Source organism: Oryctolagus cuniculus, chromosome 15 (assembly GCF_964237555.1).
Source record: "Oryctolagus cuniculus chromosome 15, mOryCun1.1, whole genome shotgun sequence".
NCBI lineage: Eukaryota > Metazoa > Chordata > Mammalia > Lagomorpha > Leporidae > Oryctolagus > Oryctolagus cuniculus.
Window position 1 is genome coordinate 83,957,858 of NC_091446.1, and position 24,109 is coordinate 83,981,966.

General features: G+C 57.8%; 2 protein-coding genes across 6 annotated transcripts in view; one reads left to right on the forward strand and one right to left on the reverse strand.

The window, feature by feature from the left end:
- Positions 1-24,109, reverse strand: part of RASSF4 (Ras association domain family member 4) — a 35,121-nt gene that overhangs the window by 5,790 nt on the left and 5,222 nt on the right. For 2 of the 5 annotated variants that reach the window (XM_070058131.1, XM_070058129.1), the window contains exons 2-8: positions 20,147-20,247; positions 19,304-19,379; positions 9,449-9,591; positions 7,457-7,542; positions 6,629-6,786; positions 1,457-1,558; positions 1,174-1,225 (exon numbers count right to left, since the gene is read on the reverse strand). In XM_070058131.1, the coding sequence (XP_069914232.1) occupies positions 1,174-1,225; positions 1,457-1,558; positions 6,629-6,786; positions 7,457-7,542; positions 9,449-9,591; positions 19,304-19,379; positions 20,147-20,208 (679 nt within the window). In that variant the 5' untranslated portion in view covers positions 20,209-20,247. Of the gene's footprint in view, positions 1-1,173; positions 1,226-1,456; positions 1,559-6,628; positions 6,787-7,456; positions 7,543-9,448; positions 9,592-10,275; positions 10,386-19,303; positions 19,380-20,146; positions 20,248-24,109 lie in introns of those variants that run through there. The other 3 variants (XM_017338471.3, XM_070058130.1, XM_070058132.1) reach the window with 2 other exon arrangements.
- Positions 12,741-14,097, forward strand: DEPP1 (DEPP autophagy regulator 1). Its single transcript, XM_002722527.5, has 2 exons — positions 12,741-12,924; positions 13,396-14,097. Exon 2 carries the CDS (start codon positions 13,424-13,426, stop codon positions 14,063-14,065), a length of 642 nt encoding a protein of 213 aa, XP_002722573.2. The 5' UTR covers positions 12,741-12,924; positions 13,396-13,423; the 3' UTR covers positions 14,066-14,097.

Sequence of the window (24,109 nt, forward strand, 5' to 3'; positions counted from 1 at the left end):
TGTCCTGGGAGGGGTGTGATTGTGCTGCAGGGGTGCAGACATGTGACCCCAAAGCATGCCAGGATGGCAGGTGAGCCGAGGAGACTCTCCGTGCTCCCCTGTGTGCCTAAAAGCAGGACACCCATATGGGTTGGTGCGTAGACATGAATCAGCAGAGACCACCCTCGGTCCTTGTCACACAGGGAAGGCACCTGAATCACAAGTGTTGCTGAAGCTGCCTCTGCCATCGGAGTCCCCACTGCTGACCTTTAGGCCACCGGCCACTCCCGTGTCTCTGGATTCCCCTAATAGCAAGCCTTTTTTTTTTTTTTTTTTTTTTTTTGACAGGCAGAGTGGACAGTGAGAGAGAGAGACAGAGAGAAAGGTCTTCCTTTTGCCGTTGGTTCACCCTCCAATGGCCGCCGCGGCCGGCGCGCTGCGGCCGGCGCACCGCGCTGATCCGATGGCAGGAGCCAGGAGCCAGGAGCTTTTCCTGGTTTCCCATGGGGTGCAGGGGCCAAGCACCTGGGCCATCCTCCACTGCACTCCCTGGCCACAGCAGAGGGCTGGCCTGGAAGAGGGGCAACCGGGACAGAATCCGGCGCCCCGACCGGGACTAGAACCCAGTGTGCCGGCGCCGCTAGGCGGAGGATTAGCCTAGTGAGCCGCGGCGCCGGCCAGCAAGCTTCTGTTAAGAGGCGACCTACGCCCATATCCATCCACTCCTTAACCACTCCCTGCAGTGCACGCCCTACTAAACCTTGGCTGTTTTCTCTTTTATTGACCTAAATGTACAGAGCATCATGAACCTGGGGAGGGAGGGGCAAGAGGTTGTTTTCCTTCTGCTGGTATCATTTCACAAAGACCCAGCTCAGCGAGGAGCAGGAGCCTAGCAGAGGCTGGGCCTGCTCCCCGGCCATGAGTACCACAGAAAAAGACAGGAGGGCTGGGACTGGGGAGGTGGCTTCTTCTACAGCTTTGGTGGCAGACAGGAGCCTGCACGGGTTTGGGTTGGCAGGGATGTGCATAAGTGGGAGGCAGCCAAGTGAGGAGGGTCGGGCTGTCCTGAGACCCCACCCACCCACCCAAGCTGGCCAGCACCCAGGCCCCTCAGGGAAGGGCCCAGCCAGCAAGCTTACTGGACAGACAGAGACATTTTGCTTCTACAATGAGCGAGCGAAGGCAAACCCTTACCTCCGGATTCGTGGACAATGTAGAGTGCAAACTCGCCAGGGCCATCTTCCACCTGCGCAGGTGATAGTCACGGTGGGAAGGGGGAGGGGGTAAGGCCAGGGCTGTTAGAGATGACAGGACCCCAGGCAGTAACCACGCCCCCAGTGCCATGAGCTCCAGTCCCCAGGGGCCCTCTCCTTATGGTCTCCGAGAAGTCATCTCAGCAGAGGAAGCTTTGCTCCCCCCCGTCCCCCGAAACAAGGACAAACCACGTAGGGTCCAGGCCACACAGGGCCAGACTCACTCTGAACTTGTTCAGCAGCAGGGTGAGCACGTGCAGCGTTGTCATGGTGCTGTTGACCCTCACGTTGGTCACGGAGCCGTAGGCCGGAGTGAACACGGAGGTCTGTGCCAGGGAGGAGGGCAGTTCAGGACGGGCCCGGAGCAGGACAATGGGCTACCATCCTGGTGGCGACCCAGGCTCTCGGGAACACCTGGGCTGTCGGTGCCCAGACACCAGGGCTGCTGGGGGCAGCACATGCATAGGGCGCCCATCTGGACTGGAGAATCAGGATGACGGGAGTCACTCGTAAGGGGGAACCTGCCTCTCCCTCACTCTGTCAATCAAATCAGCCAGCGTCTGCTGACTAAGGCAGAAAGTTCTCCAGTGTGTCTCCTCCTCCACAGTCTCCCAGCAGTGCCTGAGCAGACGGCAGCAGCCCCCCGGCACGCCCCCTCCTCATCTCTACCCTGCCAGCCCACCCTCTACACTACAGCTCAAAAACACAACCTTTCAAAACGCTGCGGCTGGGGCCAGCGCTGTGGCATAGGTGGGTAAAGCCACCACCTGCAGTGCTGGCATCCCATATGGGTTTCGGTTCTAGTCCCGGCTACTCCACTTCCGATCTAGCTCTCTGCTGTGGCCTGGGAAAGCAGTAGAAGATGGCCCAAGTCCTTGGGCCCCTGTACCCACATTAGGAGACCTGGAAGAAGCTCCTGGCTCCTGACTTGCAGCTATTTGGGGAGTGAACTAGTGGCTGGAAGACCTCTCTCTCTGTCTCTACCTCTCTCTGTAACTCTATCTTTCAAATAAATAAATAAAATATTTTTAAAAAAACACCAAACCTACAGCTCCAGGTGTGCACTGGACCACCATGGACGGCCATGGGGAGGCCCCCACCCCTCCTCTCTGCTCCAGACCCCCCAAATCAGACCCTGCATTTGCAGAACACGGGGCCATGCTCTCTGTATCATGAGAAGTGCTGTTCCACAGCACGGTTCCAGCTAAAAATATCTGAAGGTTGCGCGCAGCCTGTGTAACACCAGAGGCAGCTCCTCTCATGGACACACGTAGGTGACACCACAATCAGCCTTGTGTTCCAGCCACACTGGCTTCTCCACAACTTAGGGGAGCATGCAGTACCCTTCAGAGATCTGGCCTTGGCCTGTCACTCACTGGCGGCCCCTGGCTTACGGTGGTTCCACTGTGATTTTTCAACTTTATGTTGGTGCAAAAGCAACGCAGTCAAATTCAGCAGAAATGGTGCTTTCAGCTTGATCTTTTCCAGGGACGGCTGCATCCAGTGCATTTCCTTTCTTCTTTTTTTTTTTTTTTCCTAAAGATTTATTTATTTGTTTGAAAGGCAGAGTTACAGAGAGAGGGCAAGAGCCAAGAGAGAAGTCTTCCATCTGCTGGTTCACTCCTCAGATGGCCACAAGGGCCAGGGCTGGGCCAGGCCGAAGCCAGGAGCCAGGAGCCAGGAGCTTTTTCCAGGTCTCCCATGTGGGTGGCAGGAGCACATCTTCTGCTGCTTTTCCCAGGGCATTATCAGGGAGCTGGATTGGAAGTGGAGCAGCTGGGACACAAACCAGTGCCCATATAGCCATCTTTATTGGCCACACCACGACTCCATTCCCCATCCAGTGCATTTTCAACTTAACAAAGTGTTTAGGGGGAAATGCAACCCCATCGTAAGGCAAGGAGCCTCAAAAAATCCACCAGGACACTATCTGATGTACAGTAAGTCTGTCAATGACACTAACCCTGCACTGAACCTGCCAAGTGTTTAACTGCAATCTTTAACTTAGTTCTCTGAAGTATACCCCCACCTAGCTGTCTCTTCTTAGAAAGGAAACAGAGGCTTGAGGTTAGTATGAGGCTTGTCTGGGGCACGCATCCAGACAGCACCGCCGCTGAGGATTCTGTGAAGTCTGGAACCCCACACACAGCCCCCTGGTGCTGCTGCCTTCCAGCCAATGGGACCCTTCTGCAAGGGAGCCCCTCCTCCCTCTGCAAAACCAAGTTCAAGTTCATATATGGGCCTAGATCTGCTTTCCCAGGGAGCTGGCTCAGCTCAGGGTGCTCCAAGGGGCTGGGGCTCAGTGTCCCCAGCTGGCAGTCACTCCAGTGAGTGCCAGCATCGGCCTCAAACTCAGACCTGCTTCCTCCACAGCTGGGACACACAGTGACTCTGGGGCATTCAGAAGAGCTGAGTGTTGAGTTAGGCTTTTAGCTCCCAAGAAATACGGCGCTGGGGAGAGGAATCCGGCTACTTCCCAGAGGGGAGACGTCTTGTCAAGCGAGGCATTGTCAGTGTTGCCTCTGCCTTTTCTCAGAAGGATACCGACCAGCTCCAAGTGGGAACAAAGGTCCCAGGCTGTTTTGCTTCTACCCACAGCGGGTTCCTCCCTAAGAGAACACATTCGAATCCAGCAGACCAGCCCAGCGCAGTGGGAACAGCCATAAAGCTTCAACTCGGGCTGGCAGTCAAACCAACATGACTGTAAATCAGAACAGTTTTGGAAGATGACTAAGTGGATTCATAGTGCACAGTTCTAAGAAATAAAACTCAGAACCATTACCCGGAAAGGCAATGCTAGGAATTCTTTCGTTGTTTTTTTTTTTTTTTAATTGTTAATTATGACTTAAGAAACTCATACCCTAATTTCTAAGGACAAGAATTCTGTACAGATACAGGGTGGGGTAAGGAAGGAGGCTTATGTGTAGGGCTTCTTTTTGGGGGTCCTTTGGGCATGCAGGAGATGAGTAGGAAAGTCCCACATGCCTAAGGTGCTCTTGCACACCCTGGAAGACGGTATGGCCTCCTAGAGGCCCGGATACCCACCACACAGGTGCATCTGTTACTAGGATGAAATGGTGCCCCAACTGGGTGGCAGGCAGAGGCCCAGGGCTCGCTCTCTCTCGCTGGCTAAGAAAAGCAACTGTTGGTTCCGTTGGAACCGAAGGGCCACTGTTCATTTCTGCTCCTTCCAAAGGTCACATGGTGCTGGAGCCCCATGATGTCTGCAATGACTGAATCTACAAACACCTCTCAGAGATGGACAAGCCCACAGCACAGCAAAGCCCCAGCGTATGGCACCTGGAGCTGCCAGGAAACCAAGCCGGTTCCTAACGCCCCTTTGCAGATGCCAGGTGCCATCAGTTCCTGGTCTCCTACAGTCTCCCAGCTTCCCTGCGTGAGTTTCAGGCTTCCTTGTCCTGCTTTTAAGATTGCAATCAACCTCTTACTAAAAGGCACGGAATGGAGGGATTGGTACAGCCAGGTCTCAGATCACAGGACTTCTGGGGTCATTCCTCTGCCCTGTAGCTACCATCTGGATTTCTGGTCTTTTCCAGGAACCTCAGACCCAGGGCAAGAAGTCACTACCACCCCCGGGGCCAACTGAAGCCTGCTTTGCCATCATCGAAATTCCTAAAAGAACACAATACCACTGACCAATCAGTGGAGCGCTGAAGACCACCCCGGGATCTGCACATGAGTTGGGCCTGCACCTCTCAACCCCAACTTCAGTCGACAAGAACTTTGACCCTAAACCCTCTCGGGGACCCTGGGAATTAAGTGTCCATTGCCTGGCTCCTTGCTCCACACTTTGCAAATAAACACCAACTTTCTTCCACCACCCCACTGCCCCATGATTAGCTTGCTGAGTTCTACTGAGGGGACTCTTAGCTCACACACAGATTCTCTGAAAAATTTTGAGGAATTCCTTAACATAGCATATCAAGATGTATTTAAACACTAACCATTAGTGCTTCACACTTTTAGAAACAAAACCCATCTCAGAGCAAGATTTAAAGAATATCCAAGTGGGGCTGGGGGCTGGTGCTGTGGAATAGTGGGTTAAGCTGCATTGCCTGCAATGCCGGCATCCCATACGGATGCTGGTTCAAGTCCCGGCTGCTCCACATCCAATCCAGCTCCCTGCTAACGGGCCTGGGAAAAGCAGTAGAAGATGACCCAAGTGCTTGGCCCTCCACACCCACGTGGGAGACTCAGATGAAGCTCCTGGCTTTGGCTTGGCCCAGCCCTGGCTGTTGTAGCCATTTAGCGAGTGAACCAGTAGATGGAAGATATCTCTCTGTGTGTCTCTCCCTTTCTTTCTCTAGAACTGTCTTTCAAATAAATTGAATAAATCTTAAGGAAAAAAAAAAAAAAAAACAGGATAGTCAAGCCATATGGCAAGTCCTTTGGTAATGGACACTGTTCTTAGTCTTTGCTAAACTTCAATGCTGGCTCCCCCTCACTCTCCTGGGAAACCACAGGATTTTCTCAGATTTAGTAAAGACAATCCTTTGGCCATTGTCATTCATTAGCACTTTATAGGAGCCTACCGGGGGACAGGAGGCTGGTCCCTCACTGCAAAGCAGCCTGCCTAGGGTGGAGCTGGGAACTGGGCAAGAGGACAAAAGGGAGGTCCTGAGCAGGGTGCCTTCAGCTTGCTCAGCTGCATTCTCTGTCCCCACACCTAAGAGCAGAAGGGCCCTGCCCCCCCCCCCCCCCAGTCTTCCTCTATCAGCAGGGCAGCTGCTTAAAGGGGAAAACCTGTGCTTTTGCTTCCGAGCGGCCGGATGCAGCCTCTTACAGCACACTCCGTGCTGGGTCTCGCCCCAGCTGCCACTCACTCCATTTATAGAAACAATCCACATCTCCTCTCGGGTCGGATTTGTTTGTGGGATGATGTCACTGGGGAGGGCGATGCTTCCCCCAGGCCCAGACAATGAAATCTCAGACAAAGGCTGGGAATCGGAGGCTGGCCAGGTTCTCTGGGAACACAGCCATGCGCCTGGGCACACCTCTGCTCCTGTGGGCTCGATTCACCCAGCAGGGTGACCCCTGGATGCCTGGTGTCCTCAGCGAGCCATCCCTTGAGCTCACAGGAAACAGCTTCCCTGAAGATGAACTTGGCATTCCCTGCTGCCAGCCTAAGGCTTGCTGGCCAGACTCCACATGGCTTCTGAGAATGGACTGACAGTGAGTGCAAACATGGGACACTTTCATGGATGTGGCCTTGGGTCAGGGATGGCGGCAGGCGCCCTGATGGGACCATGATGGGAGTGAGCCCTCACGTGACCGTTATGGGACCTGCTGCACCTGCTACACTTGTGCTTGGCGCTGGCACCCTGCACGCTCAGCTTCAAGAGCAAGGGAAGGCCTGGGCAGGGGCAGGACGTCACCTTGTGGTTATAAAAGTGCCCATTGATGGAGAACCGGTGCCGGCGGAGGCGCTGGGCCTCGCCAGGTGCACGGCTCCTGGGCCTCCTCTGGATCATAGCGCTGGCGTCGCTCTTGGTACGCATCAGCTGTGGGGCCTCCTCATCCTCCTCTGGGGGTCCTGTGGTGGGAAACAGACAGGGAGGGGCTTAGGCATGGGTAGAAGGTGGTGACAGCCATGGCCAGGGCTCCGGCGGCCAGCTCTTCGGGCTCCGTAGCCACACGGTGGTGTCGGTGTCACTCCTGTGCTGGAGGCCGGGCGATTCCATAGTTGCACACAGAAAGGTGACCCCCCCCCCCGCCTCCGTGGGGCCACTTGGGTCACAACCTCACAAGGTCATCAGCCTCCTGTTTTCCACCGCGGGGAACTCACCAAGGTCTCAGGGGACCCCAGTCCTGTCCTCTGGGTACCACTGTGGGTCAAGCCCTTGGCTGAGTGCGGAGGGAAGGTGCACAGAGGGGGTAGGTGGGTTGCTACAGGTCCCAGAGAGCAAGGGGGAGATGCTAGAGACCTGGGGCCAGGGCGCCATGCTGCCTGATGAGGCTTCTTTCCATAGCACACACAACACGGCGGGGTGGGGGCCCTCCGGTCCCACACTGTGGGTCACCTCCAAAGTCCCTGAGTCATTTCCCACAGACAGGTGTAAATGGCAATGCACATTATGCGCCCTGTATTGAGTTCTGGACTTGGCGAGGGTGGCCCCTAAGACAAAAGACGCTGCAAATGTTAGGGAGCCGGCTCGGGATCTGCATCTCTTGTCCCTGCCCCAGGTGAGACAGGCTGGGCTTACCTGCGCCGTCTCTGCAACTCTCAGCCTTGGGCTGGGCACTCGGCTCCTCGCTGGGGACCCTGCCGTCCTGGGGAGGGGGCTCCTTCCTGAAAGGACACAATCGCAGGGCTCAGAGGGCAGGGTGGGGGGAGCGTCTCAGGCCAAAGACACGAGGCCGGCAGATTCGGGGGCACAACACACAGGCGAGAAGCAAGAGGGGCAGGCCAAGTGGAAGCCTGGGTTTCATGTCGAGAAAGTGAACTTGGAACAATAAAACAAGGAAAAGCCTTGCACAGCATCTGCTGGGAGGAGCCTGAGTCCGGCTCTGCAGACAAGGGCTGTGTTGCGTGGACACAAGGACCCGTGGGCACATGGTGGCTGTGACCGTGACTGTACCTGTGACTGATTTTACCCCAAGGTAAAAAATCATGCAGTTTTTCTGGGGCATGCAACTTTGCCCTGTACACCTCTGTGGCTCACAATATACTCCAGTGACCAGGGCCACCCCATCTATGTCCAGGGTGCCCACTTGCTAAGCGCTCTCTGAGTTTTGATTCCACTTGCTCATTTGAAAGGGGTAATGCTGCGAATGCCTGTCTCTTAAGAAAACAAGGCTAGCCATGGCCTGCCCTTTCTGGGGCTGGGGGTAGGGGAGGTAAGTGTCTGTTAAATAGTAAAATATGCAAGAAACCATGGCTTCCAGAAGGAGACATCCCTCTAACATTGTGGATGAGCCCTGTCTCCCCACCTCTTCACCAGTGTCTCACACTGTAGACTTACTGGTGTGTGCCAGTCTAGTCCACCTGAGCTTGCTTTTGGTGTGTGGTGTGAAGAAGGGATCTAGCTTTATCTCTTTCTAAATGGAGAGCGGAACCATTTATTTAAAAGCCTATTCTGAGGGCTAGCATTGGAGTATAATGAATTAAGCTGCCACCTACAATGCCAGCATCCCATAGGTGCACTGGTTCAAGTCCCAGCTGCTCTGCTCCACTTTCAATCCAGCTCCCTGCTAATGTGCCTGGGAAAGCAGTGGAAAAAATGACCAGAGTTCTTGGGCCCCCACACCCACGTGGGAGACCCAGATGAAGTTCCAGGCTCTTGGCTTTGGCCTGGCCCAGGCATGGCTGTTGCTGCCATTTTGGGGAGTGACCAAGATTGGAAGATCTCTCTCTCAGCCTTTGAAATAAATAAATCTTAAAAAAAAAAAAAAAAACAAAAAAAAAAAACAAAAAAAAAACTAAGAGGTAATATTCAATGCCTCTAAGTTTTTTAAAAAAGCTATTTTGTGGCCAGTGCCATGGCTCAATAGGCTAATCCTCCACCTTGTGGTGCTGGCACACCGGGTTCTAGTCCTGGTTGGGGCACTGGATTCTGTCCCGGTTGCTCCTCTTCCAGGCCAGCTCTCTGCTGTGGCCCGGGAGTGCAGTGGAGGATGGCCCAAGTCCTTGGGCCCTGCACCTGCATGGGAGACCAGGAGAAGCACCTGGCTCCTGGCTTCAGATCAGCGCGATGCACCAGCCGCAGCATGCCGGCCACGGTGGCCATTGGAGGGTGAACCAACGGCAAAGGAAGACCTTTCTCTCTGTCTCTCTCACTGTCCACTCTGCATGTCAAAAAAAAAAAAAAAAGCTATTTTGTTCCACTGACTGTTTGCCTATCCCTGGACAAGTAATGCATAGTTATGAACTATGGTTCCAGAGTAGTACAAGGCTACATTTGTGTGACTTTGTAAGGCAGGGTATGCCAAGAAAGCATGGCCTGCAGCAGCGATGGAACCCTGTGGCTGCTGGCCTCTCTCCTTGCTCTCAGGTGGCATGTCTGGGCGGTGAGGCCACGGAGCACCAAGGCCACGGACTGTGGGGATGATGCTGGCCCATGCCCCCGTGCTGGAGTTCCAGAGAGGACCAGAGCCTGCACCCTCAGGCCCCGGACACCCCACCCCAGATGGCAGAGCTGAGGTTGAACAGGCATCACCAAGGCCCCCCAGCCCTGCTCCACCCACTGGGCACTCACAGGTGGCTGCTGGGCCGTCCAGGCACCCACGAGGCAGAGGGCAGGTGCACGCGCTCCCGGTCGTCCTGCATTTGCAGCCGGATGGGCCGCCGGAGACCCCAGGCGATGTTGAGGAGCCCCTCGATGATCAAAGCCCCTTCCTCCTGCGGGGACCACAGAGGTCAGCTTCCTTCCCCCTGTGGCAGCCACCCTCGGGGCCCCCACCATCCCAGAACCCTCAGTCCCACCCCTCCTCCTCCAGGAGTGCAGGAGGAAGCCCGAGCGTGCCTTCCACCCTCGGCCCACTGCTGGCCAGGAGCCCAGCCAGGGCGCAGGGGCTGAGTCAGGTGTCCCACAGGAACCCACTACTGACCGGCAGGCACGTCCACCCCTCATGAGGAAGCACGTGCCAGGGAAGCACCGTCTGGCCACTCAGGACACTCTCAGCACAGCCTGTGCCGGGGGCAGGGGGTCTCACATCCACCAGGGCAGTGTCAGCTGCTCTTCTGGGTGGGTCTCACCCTCCACCCCCCTCCCCTGCTTCCTTCTCCCTGGGCTGACCCGGCCCCTTGGTGTTCAAATCAGTTTCTTTCCCAACAGCTGGCTTTGTATTTTTCACCACCCCAGGACACCGCCAGCCTCACCTCCCACCACTAGAATTTCTGCAACAGCCCCCACCCTGCATCCCCAAGCAGCCTCAGTTTCCCCAGGTCTATGTGCCCCCCCACCAAGCCTTTGCCAAACCTCCCAGCCCAAGGGACCCAGTCCTCTGCAGGCGCCCAGTTGGCTGAATTCCGTGTCTCTGATCTACCGCTCCAGGCTCTCTGTGCCTAGCCCCACTGTCCCACCTCCCACGGGCCTGGCCCAGCCGCATCGTCTGCACCCCCTCTGTGCCTCTTCATTGGATCATTTTAGATTCCTCATGTACGTGGAATTCAGATTCACAAATCCCACTTCTCTCTCTTTATTGGCATTTTTTAAAAGTCCAGGGAGACCAGGTCATGGGCACTTCTTGCCGTCCCTGGCAGCACTTACAGAGATGTCCTGCCCAGCAAGGATCTCGTGGTCCATTACGGACGACAAACACCCCACCACCCACGGAGAAAACATTCGACTCTCAGGTTATCAAAGATACACACAGCTTTCTGATATGATCCCGTACTACTGGCTAAAAAAAGAAAGCAAACAAGAAAAACCCAGTGCTGTTTTCTATTTCTACTGATAGGACACAGACACAGGTGTACAACTTGTCCTACCTACAAAGCAAGGGCTGGCAGCCATCTGGGGTTCATTTGAAAACCCAAGGTAGGGTGCAGGTCTGGTGCCTCTGGCAGCACAGAGCGCCCCCACCTGGAACATCTCAGCTTGTAGGGACGGCTGCTCTGCTGAGACCCACAGCCTTGGACCCTGAACAGCAGAAGGCAATTCAGACATGCACCCGGCCACAGGGGGCTCAGGCTTGGACAGACTAGACACAAGGGGGCTTCCTGGACAAAGTGACGGTTAAAGGCAGACAGAGAGGATGAGCGACAGGTGCTCCTGACGGTAGAAACTGTCTGAGAAGATGCAGGGGCGGAGGCAGGAAGCAGCAGGCAGCCAATCAGGGAAGTCAGGTGGCTGGCCACTCCTGGGCAGGTGCGCTGTGTTGTCTAAGACCAGGGAGCGGATGGTGAGTGGGGTTAATCAGCAACTGTGTGAGGGACAGCCCAGACGAGACACTGAGGCAGGGGGCACGGGGAAAGGAGGAGACCCAGAAAAGGAGGGGTGACCCAGGGGGCCGCCTCTGAGGTCAGGGGCAGACTCGCGGGGAGGTGCTGGCCTGACATACTTGGGTCATACTCGCCAAGCAGGAGGGGCATGGCGTGCAGGCAGAGCAGGTCCCACCAGCCCAGGGGACTCTAGAATCCCACGTGTCAGGACGTCACCCTGGGCTCTCTATTTCTGTGTCCCACATCAGACGCTCCAGTCTCTGCATCTCCACACTCATTTGCTGAGTGCTCAGTAATCCCAAGACGAGACAGAAAACAGACACGGGCTCTGCAGAGGCTACTGGGGCGGGAGCTGCTGCATGCTTGCTGGTCTCAGATGCCCCCGGGTGGGGGAGAGGCCCCCGGGACCCCAGCATCTGCCTAGGGAGTCTGGGGTCTGTCCAACACTCACACCCTGGCTTGGGCAGCCCTCTTTCTTCCTGGTGACTTCTCTTTCTTCCCTGCCTACAGGCATGAAGCAGGTGTGTTCCAGGTGGGGCCGAGGCTGGGGCAGGGGATCTGGGGTCTGAGACGCTCACCGCTCACCGGGCCACCCACCTTGTCCTCAGTGGCCTATTGAACTCTGGCGCTCGCCCCTACGCGTGGGAAGTGGCTTCCTCTAGCCACTTCAGCCCAGGTCCAGCAGCTGGAGCTAACCCTCTCAAGCAGAGGCCAGGACTGTAGCACCCTTGTTTAAATGATGCAGTGTCTACTCCACCACCCCCCGGATGGAACCCAGCATCCACGCGGAGGTCCCTGCCTTCTTCCCACCTGGGCCTGTCCCAGGTCCCCTGAGCATGGCCAGCACACTCCCATCACAGGGCCGTTGCACATGCTCCATCGGCCTGTCTTAGGGAAGACACTGCATGCTGTTGGGCTTTACTTAGTAGCTGGAAGTCCCCCCGCCCCACTCCAGAATGTGAGTTCCAGGGGCCTTGGAGGCCACTGCCAGGCATATGATCACTGCTATGTCTGCTGCGCCAAGAGCAGGCAGAGGCCCACGGCAGGACCGTTTATTTGGTGAACGACTGAGCCAACAGACTGTCCTATGCAGGCCCCGGATCCAGACTTCAGCAACACCAGGCTCAGACCCCACAGGCTGCCCTGGCCCTGCTCCAAGGCGACCATGCCCTGCCTCTGAGCAGGCCTGAGGCTGGGGTCGGGCACGGCTGACGTCAGGTCACTGGCGGGTCCAGCCACCAGCCTCACTGCTGCAGGCCCAGGGGTCTGTGGGAGCCAGCGCACAGCTGGAGTGGGTCCTGGTGCTGGTGGAACACACAGTTCGGAAGGCTTCTAGCCTGGGCTAGCTGTGGAGCTGCCTCTCCCCTCCCTGACCCCCCCCCCACCCCCAGTGGCCTTAGGTGGCCAGAACAGTGGCTACTCCACCCCCGCCCTTCAGTGTAAACAGCTAGAGCCTCCCACAGGCACAAACAGGGCTCCAGGCTGGCAGCTGGGCCAGGCCCCGCCCACCAGGCTGTTTTCCTTCCAGAGCCTTCCTGAGCACGGCTATTTTTGGCTCTGGATGGCCAGGGGGGAAGGTATAAAAGCAGCGGCAGGCAGGCCCCGGGAGGAGTTTCCTGCTTTGCCTGGTCTTGGCTGAAGCACGGCCCTGCTGTCCTCCTCCTGCTCTCAGTCCCCAGTGCCGGACAGAACCCTCTGCCCCCCGAAGCTTCCTGGGGGCTTCCCCCTGGACAGGACTGCCCTTGCTGGCACAGCTTCCCTGCTGTCCCTAGACCCTGTCCGTTACAGGTAAGAGACGGCCACTGCCCCCCAGCTTGAGCCAACCACGGGGACTTTGCTTAGCTTGGAGGGGGCGAGATTCAGCCTGAACCTGCACCCGTAGGAGACCAGGGATGCACAGCTAAAAAGTAGGCGCAGCTTTCAAAGAGAGTGCTCAAAAGGGGTTACTCACGTGTGTCTTGGGACGCGAATAACCCCATTTTGTGGCTGGGTAAGTGGGGGTGCATAAGGGGGACCCCGCCAAGGTCCCAGGGTCAGTGAGTGGCTTTGAAACCTGGTTTTAAACCTGGGTTTCCTCTGACCTCATCTTCATTCAGCTGGCCTCTCTCATTTGTGCTTGTCCTCATTTAGCAGGAGAAACAGCACAGCAGCGCAGGGAAGTCACTGCTCTCAAGACACCTGCTTCCTAGGGCAGCCTTGAGGAGGGAGGGGACACAGAGGGGGCAAGGCAGGCTCTCACCCCCTGTTCTCTGTTCACAGGCAGGTTGCTGCGCCCCCTGCTGGCGCCATGAGGTCCCGGCTTCTGCTTTCCGTGGCTCCTCTGCCCACGATTCGGGAGACCTCAGAGGAGATGCTGCCCCCCGGGGGGCTTGGGCAGGAGCCCCCGGCCTCCCCCAGCCTGGATGACTACGTAAGGTCCATCTGTCAGCTGGCACAGCCCACCTGCGTCCTGGACAAGGCCACAGTCCAAGACGGACTCAGCGGACCCCACCGGCCAGCTTGGGGCTTGGAGGAGACCTGCCCCACTGCCACCCTCCAGGACAGCACTGCCCACTTCGGCGCGCAGCAGCCCCCACGGCCCACGGCGGGCCCTGCAGACCCCCTGGACTGGCTCTTTGGGGAGTCCCAGGAAAAGCAGTCAAGTAGGAGAGAGCCAGCCAGGAGGACTGGTGCCTCTGCTGGGCTCGGGGGTCTGCACAGGCAAACAGACAGTGGCAAGACCAGGGCCGTCCCCAGGGGGAAGCTCTGTGAAGCCAGGGCCCCTGGGCACTCTCTGGTGAGAACATCACGGGACGGGCCGCAGAGCGCCAACCTCAGAAGCCACATGGCTGGGCGGCCCAGCCGGGCCACGGACTCCTCCTACAGCCCTCGTCCGAGCAGTATCCTGAGGACTTTCTACCTGCACCTCCCCGTGATCCACGAACTCTGAGCCCGCCCCAATAAAGGCACGTGCGCCAAGCATGCTGGTGCTCCTCATTTCTGTCTCTGTGGCGGACACGGAGGGGAGGGGCTTTCTAGAAGGGGCGAGGACAAGGCACAGTGAGACCCCACTTGTGGGCAGAATCCCCACTGGCTCTGTGCCTTCTTGGCTGGTCACCGCGAGCAAGTTTCTTTCCCTCTCTGTTGCCCTGTTGTTACATGGGTAAAATCGGGGTAGGTGCTGGGATCTGCCTCCCAGCTTCTGATCCACCATGGGTGGGTGGAGACCTGGGGCTGGGGGAGGGGTCTCAGCCCCCAATGTGGTTTCAGATCCCATGCTAACCTCTTGGCTCCCTCCCCAGAGCCCCTGTTCCACAAGGCTCAGGAGGGAAGACAGGGGTCTCAGTAAATGTTCCTCTGCGCTCCTGGGGGTCCTGGCATGGGGAGCCTCAAGGTGGGGGCAGGACCCCCACTCACAGGCCCCGGGGGAGTCCCCCATGCTGCAGGCCAAGGCAGAATCTGCACCGCTCAGCCCACAGAGGGTGGGAGGCCTGGACCTGATGGCCCAGTCCCTGCCCTTCCCCTCCCCCAACCTGTGCTCAGAGCATGACATCGGCCTGCTGACATGCACCAGGCAACTCCTGGGCCCAGGGCTCACTGCACACGCCCGAAGGACCGGGTCAGCCCTGAGTTCTGACCTGGAAGACCCCAGGCACCTGGCAAACGAGGAGCGGGAGTGGCGGAGGGATAGGGAAGGGGTGGGGGAGTGAGCTCCTTCCTTAGTGAGGCTGGTGTGGCCTCAGACAACCCAAAAGAATCAGGCCTGCCACCTTGGGCCAGGCCAGAGCTGGCTGCACAGGACGGAGGGACAGAGAGAGTGGAGAGGTAGAGGCAGAGTGTGCTGGCTTCCGCATCGGCCACTTCCTGGCTCGTGAAGTCTCCATCCACTTTCTTTGTGTGTGTGCGCAGGGGGTGGAGGAGGGAGAGGGGTGGGTATTTTTAATTAATCACTTAAGACCTAGTCAGTGTGTTCTGGAAGACAGAATGCAAGCCGCACACTAAAAAAGCCTCAGACAAGCCAGGTACTCGGTGTCTTTGCCGGGATCATAGGGACCTGTTTTCCAGATGCCCTTGGTGGGGGGTGATAAGCCTGCACCTGCTACTGTGCATCTAGGCAACTTCTCACATGATGGGCAGCCACCTGGAAGACGGGGAGGGATGACTCCCCGAGTGGGTGCCCACAGGCCACTGCAGCCCCTTGTGGGATGCCTGTGAAACCTGGGCCAGAGGGAGGTTTTGACAAAGGAGGGTGATGTTATAGGACTCCCCCGCGGCTCTGGGGCTCCCCTCTAAGGAGGATGCTCATGGCACCCTTCCCTGCACACCCAGTCCTCCTGGTGGAGGTGCCTGGTGAGCAGTCACGTGGCTGGACTGCAGAGCAGGGCTGGGGGCTTGGTGCACAGGGCCCCTCCCAGAGTAGCGACCTGGGATGCACTTTCTGAGCTCCTTGAAGCCGATGTCCGGGGAGCAGGGGCTGACCGCTCACTCCAGGCCTCAGGTGAGAGGGAGGGGCCGCCCTGCCATGGAAGAATCTTGGCTTTTCTACATGCGTGGGAGAGTCAGAGATCTCGGGCAAGGTGAAGCTGGGGCCAGTTCTGAGCATTGCTCAGCGAGGGCTGGGCGCATGAGCCGTACTTGGGTGTGGTGCGCGCTCGCGGCCACCAGGGGGCGCGCCAGGGCCCACCGAGAGCTGGGCGGGCGGGGGTCGCGCTCCTTCCTACACCAGCCACCGGCGCCCTGCACATGCAGAGGTCTGCACCTGCTCGGCCTCAGCCTCCATAGTGCTTAGGGAGCTGGGAAAAGGATCACGAGGGAAACACTCGCCGGGCGTGGCCCTGCCTCCATGCACTCCGCATCTCCAAGTTTGCAGACGCTCGGAGGTGGGGGGGAGGACAGGGGAGGAGAAGGTGCCCTCCAAGCTGGGTGCTCGGAGCGCAGCGACAACGGAGGGGGAGCGAGGGGGACTCTTTTCCAGGCAGCTGCGTGCGCGGGCACACGGGGTGTGAGCTTCCCCCACCACCCAGGAGCATGAAGGGCCCCTAGCCTCCCTGTACCCTCTGGGATCTGCACCAGAGCCTGCCTTGTGAGCAGCGACACTGGCTGCAACGTGTGACCTTGGACTTGAGCTGTGGGAGTCCCAGTCCCTGGGAAATGGGCATTCTTACGGACAAGGTTTTGTCTTGCAATCAATCAAAAAAGGGGGGTGGGGGCTGTGGCCTGGTGCACTGGAGGCTCCCCGGAGGCCGGGAGGGAGAGGCACTTCCTCCTGCCTGCCCAGCCTTTGGCGTTGGTGATGGGTGCCCTGGTGCTGCAGGGGCCACCGTGCCCCAGCCCTCAGCCTGGTCTCCATGGATGCACGTTCTCTGATGGCGCCCCCTGGTGTCAGGGCTGCAGAGAGCTCTGCCACTTTCTGTCTCCATGGAGACCCCATGGCCTCCTCGCACCCTCCCTCTTCTAGAGTTGCCGACCTAAAACCCGGCACCTCCCACCTTGGGTTGCCGGGAACGGCTCTTACCGCAGGTGGAGCCCACTTCTCCAGAGGGACTGCCCCACACACGGAAGTGCAAGGTGAAGGCTGGGGGCTCCCGCCCACACACACAGGGAATTATCCCGGGGAACCCCTCATGCCTCTCTCTGACTTGTGGTTTGACCTTCAATCCCCACACCCTGAAGGGCTTCCTTAAACACGGGTGGGAGTTCCAGGAGTTCCTGCTCCAGCAGCCCTGGGGGCAGGGCCTGGTGAGCAGGTGCATTTCTCACCAGTTCCCAGCCAGGCTGAAGCTGCCAAGGACCCCTGGATGGATGCCTGCACTCACTCCCGGCTCCCTGTGACTTGGTACCCACTGGCCAGTCTCTCTCCACCCACTCTGCCCAGGCCTCTGCCTCTAGGTTCCTCTGCTTCTGGGAACCACCATTCTCAAGTTCAATGCCTGAGAGACTCAGAGCTGGAGAACGGCAGCTCAATCAGGACCCCGGTCACACCCCAGACCCGAAGCGGGCACCAGCTCCTCCCCCAGCAGCACAGATCAGATCAAAACCCCTCCGGCAGGGCTGGCTCTGTGGGTAAAGCCGCCATCTGCAGCACCAGCATCCCACATGGGCGCCAGTTCAAGTCCCGGCTACTCCACTTCCCATCTGGCTCTCGGCGAATGGTCTGGGAAAAGCAGCAGAGGATGGTCCAAGTCCCTGGGCCCTTGCACCCACACGGGAGACCCCGAGGAAGCTCCTGGCTCCTGGCTTCAGCCTGGTCAAGCCCCAGATATTGTGGCCATTTGGAGAGTGAACCAGCAGTTGGAAGATCTCTCTCTCCTTCTCTGTCTATATCTCTGCCTTCCAAATAAATAAATATAAATCTTAAAAGAAAAGAAAACCCTCTGGCTTAGCAGTTAAGACACCCACCCACATGCCACATTAGAGCATGTGGGTCCTGTCCCTGCCTCTGGATTCCAGCTACAGTTTCCTTTTAATGTAGACCCTGGGAGGCATCCACGTGGGAGACCTGGATCGCGTTCCATGCTCCCAGCTTTGGACCCCAGCTCAGCCTGGGACCACTGTAGGCATTTGAGAAGTGAATCAGCAAATAGGAGTGTTCTTTCTCTCTCTCCCTCCCTCTCTCTTTCTCTCTCTCTCCCCCTCAAATAAACAAATAATAAAAAACAAAATCAAAGATCGCTTCTGGACCTATTTGCCACACTCCCTCCCCTTCCCTGGTGCCCAGCACCCTGAGCTTAGGACTCAGAACACATCCCAAGTCACCCCAGGCCTGCACCTGCTGGCTACCCACCCAGCAACCACGCACACGGGTACCACATTGTCTGGCCTGGAGCACACGTATGCAGGTTCGGCCCCAGCTCTGAGGCTCAAGTAAGAAAAGGGACGGCAGAATCTAACCAGTCTGGTGCAGAAGAAGTTGGCTGTTGGGATAAGTACAGGGAGGGAGGAATAGTGAGGGGTCAGGGCCAGGGTGGGCTGGGGCAGGCAGGGGGAGCTATGTGGCAGAGAGGGAAACCAGGAAGGCAACTTCAGAGCTGGTACCAGTGTGGGGAGGAGAGGACCCAAGGGCGGGCAGAGCTCCTGAGCTGGCTCTGGCCTGGCTGACGGGGTGCCTCTGGGGGCTGACCCAGAGCACGGGGCTGCCCCCTGCCACTGGCTGGCCATGCCCAGCCGCCTGGAGCTCCTGGGGTCCCTGGGCTAACCCTGTGACCACAGAAGAGAGGGAGATTAGTGAGTGAGTGGGTTCCCCAGAACCTGAACCGCCCACTCCCAAGTTAAACGTCAAGAAGGGGAACTGGAAGGCAAAACTCAGGGGTAGGGCACATCCGGGAACCAACTCCATCTCAGCCATGGAGACACCCCCACACACACCCGGTAAAACCTTCCTACAGTTACAACACCAAAACTCACGGCAAGGCCACGGCAAGACATCAGCATAGACCCAGACGGGGGCACAAGACCCTGTCCCAAGCTCCCGTGGGAGACAGTGGAGGCTCCCCAAGCCCAGGGCCCTCTTGACACTCGGTGGAGTCTGCCTGGTGCCCCAGGGCCTTGGACATGCTCTGTTTGGCCCACGTGGTGTCCTGGGATTTGGGAAATTCATCGTGAAATTCCAGACACCAGGCTTCTTTTGAGAGATTAGAAAGGGTCTGGTTATACTGGGCCCACACTCCTGCCCAGTAGCAATGGGTGTGCTGGGAGGAGTGGCCGCCATCTTCACCCACTCCCCGACACCTGCCCTGCCTGGCCCTGTGGGTACCTGAGCTCACATCCTCCTGTAGCTCAGTACCTCACTTACAGGGGACACAGGAGACAAGGTCCGGGACCCCTGGCTGGGCAGGTAGGAGGAATAACCCCTCCTTGTCCTTACTTCGGAGTGGCATGTTGGGGGGAGGCAAGACTGGGCTATGCAGCCCGTAGGATCTCAGACTCCAGAAATCCACCTGGACGAAGGTCCCAGGTGCAGGGAGAAAGTCCACCTACTCCAAGGGATGCTCCCACCCTGCCCCGGCCGCTGGTTACTTGTCCCTGGCCCACGGCTTGAGTGACAATGGCAATCACGTAACTTGTTATGCAAAGTTCTGAGAACGAAGGGTCGGGCTGCCCAGGGACCCTGTAACAACAAGGCCAGGGCTGTCAGCGGCAAACCAGGGTACACGGTGACCCCACCAACCCCCAAGAGCAACGGGCTCACCTCCCGGTGCCTCAGCTGGAAGCTTCTACCCTCATGGTAGCAGTTGTAGGTTTTCAGCAGGCCTAGCAGCTCTGACCTGCAAATGGACAGACAGACCGCATGCTCGGGAGGTGTGCAAGGGGCTCAGACGCTTCCCTGGCCTCGGTTTGTTCATCTGTAACATGGCCACACCAGCCACACACCTGCCATCTTCTAGAAGGTTCTGTGGGCGGGTCCTCCTCTTGGGAGGTGTAGGGTGGGGCTGAGGAGAAGCAAACCCCTCCCAGGAGGACACCGAGGGTGTGCACGTATTCTCTGTTATACACGGGAGTCCCCAAGAACTCCCTGAATTCACCTCCGAGTCACTTCCTCAGTGGAAGTCCCCTGGGCTTGGCTCACACACGTTCAAGACTCTGGCTTCTCCTCCCATCACTGCCTGGTGTGGGGACCCCGTGGCGGGGAGCCTGACCTTCCAGAGGTACAGTCAGGGGATGCAGGGGCTTCCCTCCAAAAAAAAAAAAAAGTCATCCCATCGATCAAATCCGCTGCTTTCATTCCAAACTCACAACCTATCTGGGGTTTCTTATCCTCAAATGATTCACATGAACTTGAACGTGAGTGCTGCTCTAGTGTTTAAAGGAGCTCAGCGCCACCCATGCAGAGTCCTGCTCCTGCCCCGGAGTTGGGAGTCAAACCCTGAAACACCTTGACCTTGTAAGACATGGGCTCCAAACAGAAGCTCCACGCCCCTGTGCCCAGGGCACACGGTCAGGTCTGTGAGCTGGTGCCCCAGAGCCCTCCACCCACAGTCTGCCCAGCACGAGGTGCGGGGTGCACAGCCCCTCCCCGTACTCCAGGGCTTACTTCAGAATGGACTTGCTGTCGCTGATGGGCACGTGGGAGCTGGACGGGCAATCTTCCTTCATCTTCTCCTCCTCTTGTCTGTGGGTTAGAGGGTTGGTTACCTGTGGGGAAAGGTGCAGAGACAGGTGAGCTGGGAGGAGCACCAGCCAGAGTGGTGGCCCCGGCTCCCCCAGCCCTGGAGCAGAAACCGGCTTCCTACTTGCCTGGGTGCAGGGTAGCCACAGCTGAAGGGGAGCAAGTCTGGACTCACACCTGCCACAGGTCAGCCAGGGTCAGAGCGGCTGAGCCAGTGGCTCCATGAGCCCCTCACCTGCATGGCCACCTGAGCCTCCCACTTTCCTGCGGCTGAGCCGGGGGCCTCAGCCCCATCCCTGAGGCTGGAGTCGGCTTGCCCAGTTCTGGAGGTGAACAGGGGACCTTGGTCACTGCAAGACTGATGAGAATTTGCTGCCAGTGAACGTGTCTGGTCCTCACAGCGACATCTAGAGGTTAAAGATCATCACCATGCCGTTTTATGCACAAGGGAACAAAACTCTGTGGCAGATCACTCAGAGAGTAGGCAGCACGGGCACTCGGACTCCTGGCCTTGGTCTCACATCCCTTCTCCATATGGGTCTTGGATGATGACTTAACCCCCGCCTCCCCCAAACCCCCCTTTTCTGACTTGCATAGTGGGGTCATCTCAGCTCCACTAGTGGATTCACACTTGTCTCCATCTGTCTGTCTCTTTGCATTCGCATCCAGTGAGTTTGGAGGAGTAGTCCCCCACCTTACGCACGCACAGGTACCTGCTACAAGGTAGACCCACAGTGCATGCCGGAAACCACCAGTGGTAGAAAAATCTAGAATTTAACGCCCTGTCTCCATCTTACCTAAGCATCGATCTCACTCTGCTGCTGCTGTAATTTTGCAGTCTGAGGTGCAACACCGAAGCTAACACGATTTTCTGCCTTCTTCACAATTTCAAGGATCCAAGATTCATTCTTACCAGAGATCTTGGCCACCTCCGCATCCGATTTTATTTATTTTATTTTACTGAGCTGAGAACTTTCCCTTTTTTTCCTTAAAGAAGCACAATAGGGTTCCTTCTGGCATCCATGAACTGCCAGCATGGTGACCCTTGAACTTGAAGAATGCCGTTAAGTAAATCAAGGCCACTTGGACACAAGCACTGCCGAGTGAGTGGACAGATGGTCCCTTTGAGGGCAGAGAAAGCTGCCCAGTGATGCACAGGTGGGCGGTGCATACAGCATGGACACGCTGTGCAAAGGGGCGATTCAAGTGAACCTCACATAAGGGGCTTAGCTGCCGCAGACGGGGCAAAGGGGAATGATTTAGCGAGTGGTGGGCTTCCTGGACCTCAGGATCGTCCTCTAAGTACCCCCCCCCACCACCCCCTGTCTTGTACTAGGAGGAGGCAGGTCAGGGCTGGAACAGAGACCCAGGGCCACAGGGCTACTGGGCAGTGCCACCACTGGGACCTGCAAGTGGAGACCTGCTGCTGCATTCTCCTTGGCCAAGGCTGGCCACAGGATTTCAACACAGGGTTTCAGTTCCCCAGCACCCCGGTGGTGCCCTGGGAAGCAGAGGGCGGTCAGACTCCCCTGGTGGTTCCTCAAACACGGGGCAGGCAGAAGCTGCTGCAGCCAGGGGCCGCGTCTCGCGACTGGGTCTCTGTAGTCCGCCTGGCTTGAAGCAAGCTGCACCACAGGAAGGGCGGGATTTACCCAGAAATGTCAAGAGGGTTTTGTCTGCTTTGCTCAGACCCTTCCCCATTCCTGTCTGCACACTCTCGCTGCTCTGCACCCCAGCCTGGCAGAGCAGAATTAAAAGATGCATTTATTTGGAAGCAAGAAATAAATTAAAATCCATGAGGGATCTTGAAAAATTTCAGGGAGAATGTACATTATGAAAAAAACATGCACGGATTTCTAATATTTTTTTGCACCAAAATAAACTCATCTTTTCGATTTTTTTAAATTTTATTTATTTTATGTTAAATTAACTCTATTTCCTTCCCCCAAAGAAATCTTTTACAAACTTCATGAAGTTTTTGGGGTTTTTTCGTTTGTTTTATTTTTATAAAGATTGATTTATTTATTTGAAAGTCAGAGTTACAGAGAGACAGAGAGACAGAGAGAGAGAGAATCTTCCATCCATTCATTCACACCCCAAATGACCATAACTTCCATGGCTGGACCAGACCAAAACCAGGAGCCAGGAGCTTCTTCTGGGTCTCCCACATGGGTGCAGGGGCCCAAGGACTCGGGCCATCTTCTACTGCTTTCCCAGCCCACAGCAGAGAGCTGGATGGGAAGTGGAGCAGCCGGGACTCGAACCAGCGCCCATATGGGATGCCAGCACTGCAGGCGGCGGCTTTACCTGCTGTGCCACAGAGCCGGCCCCTCCCATGAGCCTTTTGAAATACCCTCATATACAGCAGGACTAAACATGTGAATGTCTCCAGGGGCCAAGCAGGTGACTCAGCTGAGGGAATGTCCCAGATTCCCCGGGAAGGGAAGTCGGGGCTCACTTCTCGCCTGGGGCAGCTCTCCCATTGCTTCAGAGGAAGCCAGGAGCCAGGTCTTGATGAGCCATAGCCCCAGGATGAAAGTCCGGGAATTTTGGCAGAGGCCTGCACTGCCCCTTCCCTAGGCCCCTGTGACTAATTCTGACCCAGGGGCTGCAGACGGAAGTGCTATGGCCACTTCCTGGCCAGTATATTCAAGAAGCAGAGCACAACCATACAGCTCTCCCGCCTCCTGCTGTCCAGGGACATGTTCAAGGCAGTAAGGCTGGGGCTGGCACTGTGGCATGGTAGGTTGGGCATCTGCCTGCAATGCCGGCATCCCACATGGGCACTGGTTCGAGTCCTGGCTGCTCCATTTCTGATCCAGCTCTCTGCTGTAGCCTGGGATAGCAGTAGAAGATGGCCCAAGAACTTGGGCCCCTGCACCCACGTGAGAGACCTGGAAGAAGCTCCAGGCTCCTGGCTTTGGATTGGCCCAGTTCTGGCCATTGTGGCCATTTGGGGAGTGAACCAGTAGATGGAAGATCTCTGTCTGTCTCTCTCTCTTTGTAACTTTGCCTCTTAAATAAATAAATAAATCTTTAAAAAGTGGGGGGGTATGGCCACTCAATGGTCAGCCTGGGTCCCTGAGAGGCTCTCTTGACCAGAGCCCCCTGCCGCTCACCCCATGCAACAGGAACCTGCACAGTGGGATGCTCCTTTGCTCTGTGTCCCTGGGGAGCAGGGGTGGGGCAGCAGGGTTCCCCGTGGGTCCCCCAGGGGAGCAGGGGTGGGGCAGCAGGGTTCCCCGTGGGTCCCCCAGGGGAGCAGGGGTGGGGCAGCAGGGTTCCCCGTGGGTCCCCCAGGGGAGCAGGGGTGGGGCAGCAGGGTTCCCCGTGGGTCCCTCAGGGGAGCAGGGGGTGGGGCAGCAGGGTTCCCCGTGGGTCCCCCAGGGGAGCAGGGGGTGGGGCAGCAGGGTTCCCCGTGGGTCCCCCAGGGGAGCAGGGGTGGGGCAGCAGGGTTCCCCGTGGGTCCCCCAGGGGAGCAGGGGGTGGGGCAGCAGGGTTCCCCGTGGGTCCCCCAGGGGAGCAGGGGGTGGGGCAGCAGGGTTCCCCGTGGGTCCCCCAGGGGAGCAAGGGTGGGGCAGCAGGGTTCCCCGTGGGTCCCCCAGGGGAGCAGGGGTGGGGCAGCAGGGTTCCCCGTGGGTCCCTCAGGGGAGCAGGGGGTGGGGCAGCAGGGTTCCCCGTGGGTCCCCCAGGGGAGCAGGGGTGGGGCAGCAGGGTTCCCCGTGGGTCCCCCAGGGGAGCAGGGGTGGGGCAGCAGGGTTCCCCGTGGGTCCCTCAGGGGAGCAGGGGGTGGGGCAGCAGGGTTCCCCGTGGGTCCCCCAGGGGAGCAGGGGGTGGGGCAGCAGGGTTCCCCGTGGGTCCCCCAGGGGAGCAGGGGTGGGGCAGCAG